Source organism: Lissotriton vulgaris, chromosome 1_1 (assembly GCF_964263255.1).
Source record: "Lissotriton vulgaris chromosome 1_1, aLisVul1.2, whole genome shotgun sequence".
NCBI classification, from domain to species: Eukaryota; Metazoa; Chordata; class Amphibia; order Caudata; family Salamandridae; genus Lissotriton; species Lissotriton vulgaris.
In genome coordinates this window covers 918,882,482-918,901,534 of record NC_141685.1, presented here as the reverse complement: position 1 = coordinate 918,901,534, position 19,053 = coordinate 918,882,482, and the positions used below count along the sequence as shown (strand labels likewise).

At 46.6% G+C, this 19,053-nt stretch overlaps 1 protein-coding gene across 2 annotated transcripts in view; it reads left to right on the top strand.

Moving 5' to 3' along the window:
* The window catches only part of KEAP1 (kelch like ECH associated protein 1), a 195,482-nt gene that overhangs the window by 43,260 nt on the left and 133,169 nt on the right, over positions 1–19,053 (top strand). For both annotated transcript variants that reach the window (XM_086959063.1, XM_086959064.1), the window contains exon 3: positions 17,484–18,169. In XM_086959063.1, the coding sequence (XP_086815189.1) occupies positions 17,484–18,169 (686 nt within the window). The remainder of the gene's footprint in view (positions 1–17,483; positions 18,170–19,053) is intronic.

The following is a 19,053-nucleotide window of genomic DNA, read 5'->3' as shown; positions in this document are numbered from 1 at the left end:
TTGGGTTGGTTGCAGTGGTAGTGCGGGTGTTAGTTAGATTGGGGTAGATTAGCGGGGCTCACTGGACTGGAGTGGGGTGAGTGGATTGGCTTAGTGTGCAGTGGCGTAGTGTGGAATATATATATGGTGTGGTAGCACACTGCGGGTACCGATGACACATTTGCACCAAAATATGGTGTTACTGCACACAAACGACCATGTTTGTAATTGTTATCAACTACTGTATTGATATATTTTGACCTTTTTTAAATATTTGTTTCCACCGCACTTCAGAAATACAAAACAAATGCCCTTTATTTGTACTTGTTCCGATATATCTTGAAACTTTAGCACAGTTCATTTTTTGTGTTGTGTGCTAGGGGAAAAAAACATCCTACACCTTCTCCTCTTACATGGGTACACAGCAGGATTGTCTCATAAATGGGTACACAGCAGGATTGTCTCATAAATTCTTTCACTTTGAAGTCTGAGAAAGAAAGGTACACACCAAGCTCACCTGGAAGATACAGCTTGACATTTCACCTCTTTCTTTGAATTCACAGCAAGTGTAATAACATTATAATACGATTTATAGGCCTGTTTTCAGAAAGGAATTTCGTGGATGCATACAGTAAATAAGGTTTGGATAACAGGAGGTATGAACTCGAGCTGAACAGCCTAAAACATATAAAGCCATCAAATTGAAAGCTAGAAAACGTGAGTTACAAAGCCAATAGCCCGCAATGGACGTACTGCACACTCCTTGGTTATCTTTCTGAATGTCCCCAGTTTATCTTTAGCAAACCAGACAGCTGTTCTGTCTGGTAGGCAGAAGAAGCGAATTGCACTTAGGATCCATTGCTGCAGCTTTTTCAAGAGTAGAATTCGGCCATCATTTAACAGGTACAGAGGGTCTTTAGCTATTGTCTCCTTGAAAACATAGGAGTAAATATTGCAGCCTTTGTGTTGCAAAAGCCAAACATCCTAAATACCTACAGCAGTCTTGAACCCCTTGCAGACTGGCAGTCGCACACTACCAAAAGCACCTTCGCATCCCTTACAGAGTAAAAATAGCACACTACTGGAAGTATTTTTACCCCACTTGCTTACTAAGTCTTTCTCTGCTGACAGCACTCCCACACTCATCAGAGTAGCATTCCCACTCTTAGCAAAAGTACCCGCCTCACTTACAGAGTGGCAATCTGATACGTCTGACACTCCTTTTACTCTAGAAGCATACACTGCCAACAGCACTCCAACACCTTCAGACCATGAGTCACAGAGTTGTATGCCAGAACATCAGTTACACAAATATTGTCCCTTGCGTTATATTTTGTAAATGCTTTTTAGGAACAGTATTTTTGTCACAGTATTTTGTCCACGATAACATACCAGTCACACACTACTGTATGCATTCATATGCACACCTCCCAAACTAGCAGCAGAGCCAGTAAGTCTGGCTGAAAACAGCAAGTGCCGCTTCATTGATTGGCGAGTTTGAGTGTGCGCGGTATTGTGGATGGAGAATGAATTAGTCATTGTCTGAAAAGATGCAGGAGTGATTTTATTGCGTGGATGCTGATTGTATGCATGCATGTATGTATGCATGGATGGATGGATGGATAGTTGAGTGAAAGCGGCGAGGCACTTTTCATTAGTAACCAGATCTTGTGACTTTGCCAGCGCTTGCTTAGAAGCGTGTGTGTGTTTTAAACAGGAAAAAGTAGTGCTGAACAAAAGTTTAATTTTCAGATGAGACACCTGTGCACTGGCATCAGCGTACCATTTTCTATTTTACCATGTCTTAACTATGTTGCTCTGTTTTTTCCCACTCCCCTTTGGCAATCTCGTTGTTGCTCTGTCCCCCTTTGGTTGTTCTTTGCTTCGCTTCAGTGACTTCTTCCTTGGTCTATTCTACCAAAAGATCTTGGTTGCCCAGCACCCCTTCATGTCTTCCCTTGGTGGCACCCTGCTCCGCCTGGAGGCCTGTGGATTTTATGGCATCGTATGGCCGCTGCCTCCTCTTTGAACTATTCCTTGAGGTCTCTTTGGCACCCTGTTCACTGAAGGTTTGTCTGGTGGATTGTTCCCCGAAGCCAAAGGCCAAGGAATATATGTGACACATGGGCGGCTCCGAGACTCCTCATCACGTTCAGCAGGGGGATAGGGCATAGTTTTACATTATGCCACTGTCCCAAAGACCTCCAAGTTACATGATCTCCAAAAGGACACTCTGGCGCCCTGCCCTTTGGTGTCTAGATTGACTCAGTTTATTCGAGGGTATTTTGTGGGAAGACTTAAAGGCTTCACTGGCCACATCAGATCACATGTGGCACAGGTGTGTCCAACAAGTAACCATAACATCTTATCTACCAAGGGTTGGCTGAGCAACCTACAGTCTATTTTCGAAATTTTCAGATCTTTTTGTGTCTGAGATCTTCAATTAAAATGTTTGTCTTTGTTCAGTTGTTTAGTTGAAAGGTGCACATTTGGAGTCAAAATTGTAAAAATGTTTGCCTAGCATTTTTCGATCTGAAGGGTAAAGTAAAGGGCTTGTTTTAGTAACACTTTTCAGGTTCCCTGTCTGCTGTCTCGGGCATAGTAACAGTTCTTCAGGAAACCAGGAATGCCTGCTATTTACGAGTTGGAAATATATATAATGGGCAGAGGTGTTAAAAATCCTCAGAGCAGACTGGGTGTCTCTAACCATTTGTGTAAAAAGAGCTACGCATGTTAAGCAGAAATTATTGAGAGCTACGAAGATTATTAGTTTTGTAATAGTGACCACCTCAAACCAGATTACATTAGTAACCACCATTTCCAAAATTACCAGCAGTGGTAATCTTCTGATGGTTACCCCGATAATCGTCAGGAGGATTACCGGCAGTAATGTGAAAAGGGTTTGTCAATTTGGAATGCCTTTATGTAGGCAATGCATACCAGCTGTAGTGCCCCTAGCACTAAAGTAACCATATTAGTAACAAGTCTCCACATTTGATTTATGACTCAAAAATCTGTACTCTCATAAGTTATCAGCAGTCGGGTGATGTGCAAGCACGTATCACCTCTGTAGCAGAGAGCCGTCGAGTGCGCCTGTGTTTGGAGGCAGTGGGCTGTTGGCTGCCGACTGCTGTCTTTTCACCATTTTATCTCGGTGATACTCAGCCAAACACTGCAGCCAAGCTCAGAGTACCCTTCTACAACCCGGCCTCCTCTGCTACTCAGTCCGAGGGTAGTTCAGATCCGGTTTTGCGACCCTCCCCAACCTTGGACCCTGCTGAGCGGTGAGTATGGGAGGTCAGTGGCTCGTCGTAGCACTAGCCGGAGGCTGCAGGCAGTAGTGGGGAGCGGTTTGGGTCCCAGACAGAACATTGATACTCTAACGCTCTGGCAAGACAGCATCGGTGGGGCAAGAGTTTGGCGCATCCTTGTGTCGGTATTGCCAGTTGTCAGCCATTTCTCCTCCTTAAGGCAGTCTCCGTTGTGGTTTGCAGGGGCTCCAGAGGTAAACTGCATTCTTGCCATGAGCATTCGCATTAGTACAACTCCCTGCATCCCGCTATTGTGTACAAACTCACTCATCATCAACTGTACTTGTTGAAGGAAATTCAGTAGCTCTGGTGTAACGCTCGGTGGATTGGTTTTCCAAAGGCACCTACAGCTGTGAAAACGTGCAATTAAAAACGCGTGAAAAAATTTAAAATCTGGCTTTGCCAACAGTATAAAACTGTTATCATTGTCTACAAAAGTCGGATGAGCCCAGATCCCTCTTAAAAGATCAGCTCAGTCATGAGGGTCCAGAAACACCAGCTGTGGTAACATTATTAGAGTGTAAGCTGGCATCTTGCAGGTCTCACTGAAACAAGGTGAGCTCTTGGTCCAGGGAATAACTCAAATACACAGCCTACCTCACTCACACCCTTCAGATGGTACCCAGGAGGAGCAGGAGCATACCAACAAAGGGATTCCGTCCCTCCACGCCAGTCACAGTCTGACTTACAAGGAAATTCTGTCTGCTTGAAACAGCAAATGATCAGCACTTGGATTATTACCCTGCTAAAGTCACCAAACATGAAGGACGTACAGGCTAATGATACTGTCCCCTCGAACGAGCCAACTGAAAGAACCGATCATCTCCAGGTTCAGAGACCACATTCAAACCTCAAATCTCCTCTAACGAGCCTCACAGAGCATCAACCATTTGTAACATGGGCTGTAGTTCATGGAGTGCTGCATATACTAGATTTAAACCTCTCAGCTTTTGAAAGTGATCCACTCTATTGGAGAGAAAGTGATGCAATTTATTGGAGAGAAGAGTTCAAGGAGACCACATCTAACACCCTATTGTAGCCCCTCAATGGATCTAAAACAAGACTACTGCCAAATTCAACTGGTCACCACAGAAATAATTAATTGAGATTTAACTGTACAAAGCGAGCTGGCAAAATCCTTGGATAATACAGATTTACTATTTAAAATAAATGGAATTGTCTCAAATGCACCAAACGAATCCTCCTCCCCTCTGATAGAGGTAGAGCTTCAGTCTTGCTTAACGAAGAACAACTACCGAAAGAGGATCAAGACATTCCTCCAATATATCCTGTGCTTTCTGCTGTGGACGCAATTAGCTCCACTCTTAAAAAAATTATGAAGGCCCTGGAATTTCAATCAGCTTATCAGTGAGCATGTCTCTCTACTCAGATCATACAAGAGCATTCAACAGTTTTGAACTCTCTAAATAAAACCCTAATTGGGGTGGAGACAAAAGTGACCACACTAATCGAGACTACCTCTAATTCGGCAAGAATGGATGACCTGATAAGTTCATTACAACTTCTTAGTACAAAAATATCCTCAAATTTAATAGTCCAAATTTGTTTTAAATTCTGTCCCGAATATGGAAAAAAGTGGCGGAATGGTGCATAATCTTTTATTACTACACAGTTCCCAGGGCCAAATTTCCAATAATTCTACAAAAATATCAGCATCTCCACAAAGGGTCTATAATCCAAAACAGTTCCTGGAATAGGAAGAGAAATAGCTGAAGTAAAGAATCGAGACAAAAATTCCCACATCAAACGTAGATCACATTGAAACAGTTGAATCAAATCCAGCTCACTCGGTAACAATGCCTGTGATAAGGAGTGACCCAAGAACTGGGGAGGCTCACATTACCAATGTAGATTGTTTAACCCTTTCGACGCTCATGACGAGCTCAGCTCGTCATGAGGCACGGTTGAGCTGTGCTTATGACAAGCTGAGCTAGTCATGAAACAATAGTATTCATACAAGTTTAGCACAGGAGGGGAAAAGTCACAGCAGCCAAGGTGTTAAAAGAATGTTTTGAGACTTTAGTAAGTAAACAGTGACGGAAAAAGTTGAAGAAATTAAATAAAAATGTAGACAAAGGGAAGAAAAAGGAAGCATATAATGTTGTCGCAAGCAATCCATCCTAGAAGCAAAAAAACGTTTCCAATCTTCATGAATGTATCGATCGCCTACTCGAAGGCCTCTTAGTAGCCATACTAACCGGCCAATGTTTTTTTTTTTTAAGGACCAATCTGATAAACATCACAAAAATATTGGATGAATTAGAACATCACATTTAGGACTGCAGAGATTCCCAGTGTGTGTCTTCACTGGAGATTTTAATGAAGACATTCTCTAAGCATTTCTTTGATCTCGACATTTCCAATAAATGGCCGGATGAAGCTTTCTTAATTCCCCTGCTGATGTTTCAGAGAGAAACATTTAGTTATTCCAGGAAATTAAGACTCTGAAAACCTTCATTGTGGAATCGGGGCTCTGTTGCCTCAATTGTCTTTTTCTGCATGACCAACCCGCAAGAAAAAAGTTTGTTTCATCTAATGCAAGCTCTACAATAAATTTCACACAGATTCATTTTTCATACTTTCACTTGTGGAAAAAACTACAGAGTTATCCCAAGGGTGGAAAATGACAGCAATCCAGTGGCAATAACGCAGCCCCACAGACACACACAGACACACACAGACGCACACAGACGCACACAGACGCACACAGACGCACACAGACGCACACAGACGCACACAGACACACACACACGTCCCCCCCACACACACAGAGCCACACACACGTCCCCCACACACACACAGAGCCACACACACAACAAGGAACAGTGGGGGCAGAAAAGCGAGCATAACGAGGATCAGGGGGGTGGGGGCAGAAAAGCGAGCAGAACGAGGATCAGGGGCGTGGGGGGTGACCCACACAACAGGCACTGCTACCAGACACTGCTACTGCACTGCACGGGAGTAACACATGCACCAGACACTGCTACCACGCGTGCAATCTCATCGCATCCTACCTTAAGGACAGAAAATTCACAGTTGAATTAGGAGAAGCAAAATCAGACTCCTTTAAAGTACCATGCGGCGTCCCTCAGGGCTCTTCATTAAGCCCAACACTTTTTAATTTATATGTGGCCCCCCTTGCTGAAGTAATAAGAGAAAATGGCTTTACACCAATATCCTACGCCGACGATACACAAATCGTCATCTCCATAGACAAAGACAATAAAGCAACAGCCAAGAAATTCCAACTATGTATGCTAAAAGTTAGTCAATGGATGCAACAAAATTGCCTCAAACTCAACGGAGAAAAGAGTGAGGTAATGATTCTGGGAGGTAATGCTGATATCTGGTCCCCAGAGTGGTGGTCTCCTGAACTGGGAACAAGACCAGAACCCTCAGAGAAGGCTAAAAACTTAGGATTCATGATAGACACCAAATTAACATACGAAGCCCAAGTAAACAAACTAGCCTCGTCTTTCTGGCTGATATTAAAAATGATAAGAAAAATACTCCCATATCTGCCTCAAGACACACGCAAAACGGTAGTGACAGCCCTTGCACTGTCTCGATTGGACTACGGTAACGCATTATATGCGGGAGCCAGAGTAAAAATCATTGAAAAAATGCAGCGACTCCAGAATGCAGCAGCACGACTAATACTGGAAATTCCAAAGTTTCAGCCTATTAGTCATAAATTAGAGACACTCCATTGGCTACCTGTGGCCAAAAGAGTCAAGTTCAAATCACTATGCTTGACCTACAAAGCACTTCAGGGCAAAGGTCCTCACTTCCTGAAAACACACCTGAAACATTATGAACCTTCAAGGCTTCTCAGATCTGGTAAAAAAAAACTGATAGCGATACCTAAGTTTAAACGATCAAACTGGGGAGGAAGAAGTTTCCTCGTTCACGCAACACGGACATGGAACTTACTACCACTTGATGTAAAAAACAGCCCAACTCTGGAGATATTTAGAAAGAAAATCAAAACCTGGCTATTCACCGCATAAACTTCACTAACTCCAGACCTGCACCGGAAACTGGACAATTCATAGCGCCAAGACACCCCCGGGCATTCGCGCGCTTTAGAAATGGACAAATCAAATCAAATCAAACCGCACTGCACAGGAGTGACCCACACACCAGACACTGCTACCACACTGCACAGGGTGACGCATGCACCAGACACTGCTAGCACACCGCACTGGAGTCAAGCACTTAAAAAAAACGCACAGGAGTGACCATTTGTGCACATTTCATTTCCAACAAAGACTCACTGCAAATGTTCAAAGGCAGCCTTCTTTAACAAACCATCACCAAGAGAAAAGAAGCCTGGTCAAGCACTCGTGCTTGTGCCGGCATCCACGAGAGCGAGCAGCTGCGCGCAGGCAATCTGTTTTTAATTAGCAAGCGCGCCGCTGCTCGCTCCCGCAAGGTGGAAGCCAGCACAAGCACGAGTGCTTGAAAAGAGCTGACCAATTTCTAAAGGTCATCTCCTAGAGCAGCGCATGCGTGGTGCCTAGGCAAGACCTAAAATGCAAGACCTCTCGTGCCCCTGGACTCAATGGGATTCCTATTGCTGTAATAAAGCAATATCCAATGATGTGAAGCAGGATACTGAAGCCCACGTTTGACAATATCTTGTAGTCAGCCGAGGTTCTAACGCCATGGCTAGGATCAATAATTCAACCACTTCATAAAAAGGGAAGCTGAAAAAACCCTGCAAATTTCAACCTGATAGCTCTTCTAGATACAGAAGGTAAGCGTTTTGCCAAATACTTACCATGCAGTTTGTTAGGTGTAAAAGTATCAAATAATTTGCTGCGGCCCGATCTCACAGGCTTAGAACAGGATGTGCAAGTCTAGACAACCAAGTTGCATTGACTCTCGTCATTGGGAACGCATTAAATCAAAGAAAATCACTTTGTTTGCTTGGTGGACTGCTCCTCGGCATTCAACAAAGTAAATCTCAGTCTCATTCGGTCAAAGTTCTAACATTGGGTCATGAATTCCAACCTGTTACATCTTCTAATAGCTCTACACACCAACACTTGCATGCTAATCAAGTTGTCGACCAAACCGCATGTCTCCCACAAAATTCTCATCAACATTGGGCTAAAACAATGGTATGTACTCGCTCAAGCTCTCGTTTCATTATACATTTCTGACTTAGGCAGTTATATTAAACAAGCATTTACAATGCAATGGTCTCAGCTTTGTTAAAGTTAGAGCTATTGGCATTGCAAATGGCATTTCTTTCATTTTTTTTTTTTTTTAATTTAAATAAATGGTATTATTTACAATGGCAATAGATGAGCATTCGAGAGTAGTAGAGAGTAGTAGCAGACACAGAGCTACACACACACAGAGCTACACACACACAGGGCTACACACAGAGCCACAGACAGAGACACACACACACACACACACACACACACACACACACACACACACACACCCACACACACATAGACAGAGCCACACAAACACACACACACACGCTGACAGAGCCACACACACACTGACAGAGCCACACACACACTGACAGAGCCACACACACACTGACAGAGCCACACACACACATTGACAGAGCCACACACACACTGACAGAGCCACACACACACTGACAGAGCCAGACACACACACTGACAGAGCCAGACACACACACTGACAGAGCCAGACACACACACAGCCACCCACACACACAGAGCCACAGTCACACACACACAGAGCCACACACACCAACACAGAGACACACACACGCAGAGAGCCACACACAGACACACACACAGAAACAGAGCCACACACAGAGCCATACACACACACACAGAGCCCAACACACACACACAGAGCCCAACACACACACACAGAGCCCAACACACACACACAGAGCCCAACACACACAAAGCCCAACACACACACACAGAGCCCAACACACACACAGAGCCACACACACGCACACAGAGAGCCACACACACGCACACAGAGAGCCACACACACGCACACAGAGAGCCACACACACGCACACAGAGAGCCACACACACGCACACAGAGAGCCACACACACGCACACAGAGCCACACACACGCACACACAGTGAGCCGCACAGAGCCACACACACACACAGTGAGCCGCACAGAGCCACACACACACACAGAGCCACACACACACAGAGCCACACACACACAGAGCCACACACACAGAGCCACACACACACAGAGCCACACACACACAGAGCCACACACACACAGAGCCACACACACACAGAGCCACACACACACAGAGCCACACACACACAGAGCCACACACACACAGAGCCACACACACAGAGCCACACACACACAGAGCCACACACACACACAGAGCCACACACACAGAGCAACACCCACAGAGCAACACACACACTGACAGAGCCACACACACACACACTGACAGAGCCACACACACACACACTGACAGAGCCACACACACACACACACTGACAGAGCCACACACACACACTGACAGAGCCACACACACACACACACTGACAGAGCCACACACACACTGACAGAGCCACACACACACTGACAGAGCCACACACACACAGACAGAGCCACACACACACTGAGCCACACACACACAGCCACACACACACAGAGAGCCACAAAGTCACACACACACATAGCCACACACACACACACCCACCGACACAGAGTCACACACACACGCAGAGAGCCACACAGTCACACACACACACAGAGCCACACACAGACACACACACACAGAGCCACACACACACACAGCCACACACAGAGCCACACACACACACACACACAGCCACACACAGAGCCACACACACAGAGCCACACACACAGAGCCACACACTCACACACAGAGACACACACGCACACAGAGCCACACACAGAGTCACACACACAGAAACAGAGACACACACACACACACACAGAGCCCAACACACACACTTACAGAGCCACACACACTTACAGAGCCACACACACTTACAGAGCCACACACACAGAGAGAGCCACACACAGAGAGAGCCACACACAGAGAGAGCCACACACAGAGAGAGCCACACACAGAGAGAGCCACACACAGAGAGAGCCACACACACAGAGAGCCACACACACAGAGAGCCACACACACACACAGCTCTCTGCCCAGTAAAGCCCCAGGGAACAGAGGCAAGAAAATACAATGAGAAGCAGGGAACAGAGGCAAGAAAAAACGATCACAAGCAGGGAACAGAGGCAAGAAAAAACGATGAGAAGCAGGGAACAGAGGCTAGAAAAAACGATGACAAGCAGAGAACAGAGGCCAGAAAAAACGATGACCAGCAGAGAGCAGAGGCAAGAAAAAACGATGACAAGCTGGAAACAGAAGCAAGAAAAAACGATGACAAGCAGGGAACAAAGGCACAGGAACAGAGGCACTAAAAACGATCACAATCAGGGAACAGAGGCAATTAAAGCGAGCACAACCAGGAAACAGACAAACAACCTTTCAGAGAGCAAGACCTGGCCCTTTTCCAGACGGCAGGGGGCACAGTGAATCCCTCACCCAGCAGAGTACAGAGCGCCTCAGAGGCAGCATGGCACCAACTGCCCCTCAGCAGACAGGGGTGTCCTTGACTGGTAGATACGGCACTCTCAAAGACAGAGGGAGGGGGGAGACAGCCCCCACCAAGAAACGAGAATATTCGTCACAGGGAGCAAGAGTGGGCCTCACAGCCTCGTATGCAGCAACAAACACATGGCACCCTGCCGGGGGCTACACCAACAAAGAATAGCAGTGGGTCAAAAAGCTAACTAGATTATGTATCTGTATGTGAACCTTGGTGTGTACAAAAGCAGAAAGTGAAATCTTGCCTGTGGAACTCCCTCAATGTGAAAGAGTTCCCATCAGTCATCTAACGAGACTGCCCTTCTTCATCTGGGGACCCTCAAACTCTGAAGGTAAAGTACCCACAATAGATTGGCAGATGTTGTAAGCCTAATCTATAACAAAACATATCATTGATGGATGGAAACGGATGGTAGAAGTGTCTGTAGATGACTGAATAGCAGTGCCAAATAAAGTGAAAGTGAATCAGTGAAAAGTAAAGAAAGTTAAGTTAAGATTGGGTAGTGACAGGGGAAAAAACATTTATTCTGTACCCCTTCAATCCCGTCAATAAAAACAGTGCAAGTAGTAGTGTAACAAATAACTACTAGTAAGTATCTTAGGTCGACCTGTTTCTGCAGACAAACGGAGCCTGGTGGTCTCCTGCCGCTTCCTCAGGACCATTAATGCTACTGCTAAAGATAAAATGAAATATCACCTTAAAACGTGATCCTTTACCATCCTCCTGACTTTGTGGCAGGAAGGAACAGCCCCACCTCACCTGGCTGCAGCTCAGGTACTTGGAGCACCGCTCTCTCCGTCGGTACCCCGGACGTCCCTCTGGGCTGTCTCTTGGGGAGGCACCACACCACAGCGAGGGAGGGAGGAGTTTATTCATATTATACTGGGAGCAGAGTGAATTTCATTATCATTAATAATATTTGTTTTCACTACGCAGCCTGGGCCTGGCAACTCGCAGGTCAGAGCGGCCCCCTCCCCCGGGGAGCCAAGCACACAAGGCTGACAAATGGCGGCAACTGCAGGTCAGGAGTGCAAAGCCGGCAGGGCCTGCTCGACTGTTCATCCTTGCAGTGCAGGACCACTACATTAGTCAATTGTACGCGTTTATGTAAAGCGATTCGAAGCATGAAATAGACTACAAAAGAACTGCATACAGACTGCTGTGTATTTACCATATTGAGTGGTTTTAATTTGGAACCCGCATGCAGCTTAAAACTGGGTCGAAGTCTGCTTAGAAGGTTCTTGGCACGTGCAAGAATGTTCAAGGCAGCAGGTCGGGGAAATGCAGTCTCTAGACGGGAACGTTAAATACATGTTTGACCGAGAGACACACAGATGTTTTGGGCAACAGCCCAGCCCTAGCGTGTCGATTAATGTTTAGTAATCCAGGGGAGATGTGTGTGTGTAAAGGGAACTCTGTATGCGCGGATGGGGGGGTTGATTGTTGTTAGATGTACCATGAAAGCTGTGTTGAGAGGGGTTTCGATGTGTCGTGAACTGTCTGATAGAAGGGGTGCCCTCGGCGTTATGAGAGGGTAAGTTCATGGGGTGCTGCTTTTAGTGGGGGCGGAGATGGTGTCTGCTGAAGCCACCTGCAAGAACCATATAGTGTGAGTGAGGGCAGTGTAGGGAATGTGGAGCGGCAAAAGTTGCTTTAGTATAGGGGTGGGGTTTCCCTTACCATACTTTCCAGGACCACGCTCTGCTAAAGGCTGTTCCCTGCTTCTCCTCGCTTCAAACATGAGCTATTCCTATAGAGTATGGCACCACAGAGCTGGCTGCATTACAGGGCATGCGGTGCCATGCAGAGTGTACCCTGCCTCCCTGGCGAATCGGGTGGGGTAATAGGGGAGCTACAAGACCTGCTGTGCCCTGCTGAGGGTACCCGGCCTCTCTGACGAATCTCGTGGGGTACAAAAAAAGAGTCCATCCATGCCGAATCTCGTGAAGGGTACCCTGCCTCCTATAGGTGTTCAATGGGGGTATAGTACATCCTACACCAGGGCACCCTGCCTGCAGAAGGTGTCTTATGGAGCCATGGTACCTCGAGTTCAATAATGGGTAAAATCACACTGCAGCGTATTCCCTACAAAGCAGAAGGTACCCTGCCTTCAAGGGAACAGTTTTATTGGCATACAGTACCACCTCTGAGTACCCTGCTTCCAGGAGAAGTCTGATGGGGTATAATGGTGTGATATTGGGGTATAATGGTGCCACAGTGCGCACAGTCCCATGCCGAGGGCCCCTGCCTCAGTGAGGGGTTTAGCAGGGTAGAGGGGCGCTGCAGTGCATGTCTCGCCGGGGAAAGCCTGCTTTAATTCTGTGAGTGGGAATGCTGAGGAGTTTAGCGGGGTACAATGGTGGTAGAGTAGTTTTACCATGCCGGGCCCCTCTGGGAAACGGGGGATGGAGGTACTGGTGCTAATGTATGTTCAGTGTCTTACACTGTGCCGATGTTGCCCTGCATATGTGAGGAAGGTATTGAGGAGTACAGTTGGGTATAACATTATGACAGATGCTAGTGGTACAGTGTGTGTCACAGCATGCCCCACCCACCTTTCTGATCACATTCCACTGCCCCTGTAAGAGAAGCACTCCAAGAAGGTATATACTGAGTTTGATGGATGTACCGCTGGGAGCGGGGTCACAGGACAGGTCACATCACTTACCTTGCTGACGACGTTCTGGCCCAGGCCGGCCCGGATCTCGTAGCTCCACTCGCTGCACTGGCAGTCCTTGCCAAGCTGTGGGTCCTTGGCGTGGGCACGTTGCCCCAGCTGCACAGGCACCAGTAGTCAGGCTGGTCCAGCAGGAAGGAGTTCGAGAACTGGCTGAAGCCAATGAAGAGCATGGGCACCCAGGTGAGCAGCACCAGGAGCCGCGTGTAGGGCCCCAGGCCGCCCACCACGGGAATCAACTCGCGGTCGTAGTCCAGCAGCAGCGGGCTGGGGGCGTCCGCCGCCTGGAGCCGGGTCCCCTGGGGACGGGGCGGTGGGCAGCGCCGAGCCATTCTCCTCGAGCCACGGGGGCTCAGCCCCTCTCCGCTCCGAGGCCATGCCGCTCACATGGAGGGAGGGCCGTGCTGCCGCAGGAGGAACCCCGCCTCCGCGATGCGGCACCCGGATCACTCCGAGGACAACCACCGGCGGAGTGTCGGCACAGCCCTAGGGACGGGGGGTGGACGGCTGCACTTTGACTGGTCACTGGTCTGTAGAATACCCTTGCAGCAGCCAATGCTTGTTCCACATGGGGGTCTGTCACAGGGCCGGTGTCTGCCTCCGGCGCACCGTGGTTCCCTACCGCTCACTGTCCCTGGTATTATTCCGGGCACAGTGCCTGATACCGCGCAGTGTACGTGCTCTTAGCACCCTGCCTGTGCTTGCACCCGTCCACTCTACTGCTGAAAGTACCCAAAGAGACAGCCGCCGTGTGTGCTCCCAGGAGGAGCGCCCTCCCTGTCCGTGCTTCCTTCACCCACGGGCAGTGTCACTGTGCCTGCTTCCTGTATCCAAGGATTTATATGCCGCCTCACATGTAGACCATCGCTGTAGTCACTGCGCTGTGCCTGCTGTGTTAGATGCCTGTTCCCCGGCTGCTTCCTTCACTGCCCGGGTCCAACTCTGCCGCCACAGGCCGCTGCGTCGCTCTCCCGGCCGCGGGATTCTCAGGGGAGAGCCGGTTACTGAAATATTACGGAAGCTAGCAGCGAAGATGAAAATAAAACACAAGTTCCCCCTCTGTTCCTGGGCCGGGCTGCGCTGTGCGAAGAGGAGGCAGTCTGCTCACAATGCCTGCACGCGCCAGTCGGCCCTCTGATTGGTTAATAAGGAACATCAATCAGAGAGTTGACTTTGGCGTGTAGGCAGCGTTATGAGGGGCGTGCTTTGTACTGATGATGTCAGGGAGAGAAAGAACACCAAAAACACCCCCCCGAATCCGGGCTTGAACGGAGTGATGCCCCTCTCCTCCAATGGCTGGCCTCCGTTTAGGAAGCCAGCCAATGGAGAATTGGGGCGGGTTCAAGCCCCCATAACAAAATTTCACGCCGACGAGACTGCGCAAGTATTTCTGCCTCCAAAACTGGGAAATTGTTCAATCAGTTATCTGGCATACGCAGATGACTTTTTAAGCTGCTCATAGACCCCTATTGGATTACAGTGTCAATTTACTGCACTTAATGAATATAACCATATTGATGGTCTATCAGCTGACATCAAGAAAACAAAGATAATCTTGTTTGGGACGGGTCCACATACATTTAAATGGTAGTTAGGCAATAATACAGTGGAGTCCATTAACTCGTATGGCTATTTGGGCTCCCAGTTGGGCAAACAACCGACAGCTGTACATCATTTAAAAACCAAGGTCATCACTGTAACAAAAGCCTTGAAAAGGTTTCCACAAGTTTACGGAGGTCGTAATCCTCTTTCTTGCAATGTTTCATTAGTTATTGAAAAAAGATTAATAAAATTGGACAATATTTATTCAAAATGCTGTATCTATTCAGTTTATGAAGTTCTACTCCACAGATATTGTTAGACTCCAATTAAGTCTCCCATCATTCGAAGCGGTTCACTGGATTCAGAAAATCAACCTATTTTGTGATTGTACCTTTGCAAAAGCCGATTCCCTGCGAGGGCTGATATATCAAGATCTAACATGGAGTTCTGTGACCAGCTTGTGTCTCTCTTGCGAGGAAATCAATATTTTTTTCCAGGATCATACCTTACCAACTGTACAGGACCTTCAGCAGATATCATTATGAAACTAAGAGGGTTGTTAGAGAGACTAAAGGAGAGCTTTTGTATAAGGGATTTATTAAAAGCTCACAGTACAAACAATCGGAGCTTCTTATTGAATTTTAATCTTCTTTCCAGTCGAAACGGCAGTAAATGAATTCTAATTTAGTGGAATCCCCAAAAAATGTTAAAGATTAGGTCTACTATATATTCATCTGAAGGAGTTCAAGGCCTCTGGAATTCTATATCCAGTATCCAAAACGGTAGACATTGTCATTTCTGCAAGGAATCTTTGAACCACATTATCTGTCTTTGTCCCGAATTGAGTGATATTCGCAGCAAGTATTTACTCCCTTCATTCAGGAAGTTATTTTTGTACACTGTAAAGGAGGCAACTCTACTTTGTTTTATGGCACAATCAAATGCTTTTGTAGGGAATCTAACAAAAATGTATATAGATTACATATGTATGACTCAAATTAAAAGATATTAAATAATGGGCCTGTAAAGGAAGGTGAACTTTTATGTATACATTTAGTAGCTGGAGAAAAATAGACTTACATTTTAAGTTTTTACCGTTTCTTCTTGCAAGTTATTTTGTTTGTGCAGTTTAGGGTGTTGATTTTTAACAATACAAATTCTGTATTTTATTAGTCTGATTGAAGTATAGTTATTTTGTACAGAACTATACATTCCACACAAAAATTATTTACCAATTTATCACTCAAAGATCAGCTTATCAATTTTGAGTATACACACATTTTTGTCTTGGAATACACAATTTTGTTATACATATGTTAATTAAACTAAGCAAATAGTTCCAATATAGAAGGCTGGGATGCACACAGGAGAGCAACTGACTGGTAGCTGAAAAGCTACCAGTAACCCAGGAGCTACTCATTGGAGAAGCCTGCATTAGAGTATCCTGAGAAGGTGATGGAGAAACTAATAAATATGTCACCCACAGACCAGAGGGTTATTTTTCTGGTGTTTTGTAAGTGTAGCTGTGGAGCCAACCCTCACAGTTCTTTAAACCTCCTCGGACCCCCCTTCCTCGCCTTTTTTGTGAACCATGAAACTAATAAAGAGCATTATAGAAGAGAAAAAGGGACCAGGCCATTTGCAGCATTTAGGGACGTTCTGAATGGTTATGAGTTACTTTAGAGAGGGCCTGTACCATTGGATGAGGAAAAAGAAGGAAATAAATGATGTTACCCTTGACGTAAATGATCCTAGTAGGGAATTGGAGGTTTGAAAACCGTTAAGGGGATTTGTCTTTAAATAATCTAAAGGGTGACCCTCCCAAGGTTTTTTGTCCCACAAGTCTGCATCGGGCAACCAAAGTAGGGAACTACCTCAGAGAAGCTCTCGTTTTACAGGGTTGAGTGCGCCAGGCATCATAGTGCACGTTTCAAATCTGCCAAAATGAAAAGGTTGCACTATGAATTTCAAATGTCAATGATGCATCTCTGAACTCTATCTGCGCTTGTAGGCCAATTGTAGGTTCTTGTAGAGTAACGTCCAGAGTGAAAGCCTGTGCACATGTGTAGTTAGCGTTATCGCACTTTGCCATCAGGTCACAACTACATTGCCCAATTGGCATAGTTTGACACTTTGGATGTGTTGGTGGTCATCAAGCAAATGTGCTGACTTCACTCAGAATACATTGTTCAAAGGTAGCATTCAAAGTTCATTGGCGGTCCTGTTGGGATCTTCATGTTCTTTGTTGAGCTCTTCTTGGTGATTGTCAGTTGAGCTCTTTTTAGTCATTGTCAATCTGCTTAAATCTTTTTATGTTTTTGTTTCAGGTTGCTAAGCAGGAGGAATTCTTCAACCTGTCACACTGCCAGCTGGTGACCTTAATTAGTCGGGACGAGCTGAATGTCCGGTGCGAGTCAGAGGTCTTTCACGCATGCATCAACTGGATTAAGTATGACTGTGAGAACCGGCACCTCTATGTGCAGGCATTACTGAAGGCCGTCCGCTGCCACTCGCTCACACCAAACTTTCTCCAAATGCAGATGCAGAAGTGTGAGATCCTTAAACTGGATGCCCGCTGCAAGGACTACCTAGCCAAGATTTTTCAGGACCTCACGCTGCACCGGCCTACCTCTCCTCAGCCCAGCCGGACTCCCAAGGTTCCGCAGGTCATCTACACGGCTGGAGGTTACTACCGCCAGTCACTGAGCTACCTTGAGGCATACAACCCCAGTGATGGGACTTGGATCAGACTGCAGGACTTGCAGGTGCCCCGCAGCGGGCTGGCGGGCTGCGTGGTGGGTGGACTCTTTTACGCGGTGGGTGGGAGGAACAATGCCCCCGACGGAAACATGGACTCTAATGCACTGGACTGCTACAACCCCATGAACAATCAGTGGTCTCCCTGCTCGCCCCTGAGTGTTCCCAGGAACCGCATCGGGGTGGGTGTGATCGATGGCATGATTTATGCAGTGGGAGGGTCTCACGGCTGCATACATCACAACAGCGTTGAAAGGTAGGTGATGCCCAAGAGGTTTTTGATTGATTTTTTTTTTTTGTGTGCAATTTTTCCAAATGCTAGTTGGTAGGTCTTTACAGTTTTCTTTAAGGAAATGTTAGTTGTTCTGCTACTGTTACCCAATTATTTCCACTGCTTCCAGTGCATAGTCAAGTATCCAAGGGGATGAAGGAGCGGTTGTCCGAGGCAACGCTAATGAGACCAAAATTTACCTAACCAAACTCTGGTGGCAAGGTTCTACCCCAACAGTGGTGTCTTCTGCTCTATCTCGTGTGAGATCTTTTGTGCAGCACCTCCTACCTGCAAACAAAAGCAAAAAGAAAAGATGCTGAACAGAATGCTGAACAAGTCAACCATTCACCCCTCCAGTCACAGATCTGGGTTTAATCCATTGGTGTTTTTACTCTCCACTCCTCCACTGTGTAGACCCAGCCAGCTGCAATTCAGTCTAGATCTTGCCCTTCATGAGAGCAGTCCAGCCCGAAATGCTAGGCCCGGTCCTCTCTGCACTGGAAACAAGCTCCCTGGGACCACTTTCTGGGTATCACTCCACATCAGCCAGTCTAGCTTGAACCCAGTGGCACAGTGAATTTTCGGGCCACGTGTAGGCATCCGCTTCCCACTTAGGGCGGCAAAAGCAAAAAATTCAGATGATGGACGGCAGAAAAATTACCACATTTACTACTGCCTGTCAAAGCAGATCTTCGGTGTAAAACCTGTGTAGTCTATTTTGGTGGCAGCCTAACAAAAAATAATTATATATATATTCACATAAAAAACCATAGGTTTCACACCAGTTATAGTTAGCTGGAAATTTTACTGACATAAAACCATTGAAATTCCCACGTTATAGTTAGTTGGACTCACTATAACTTGCGCGT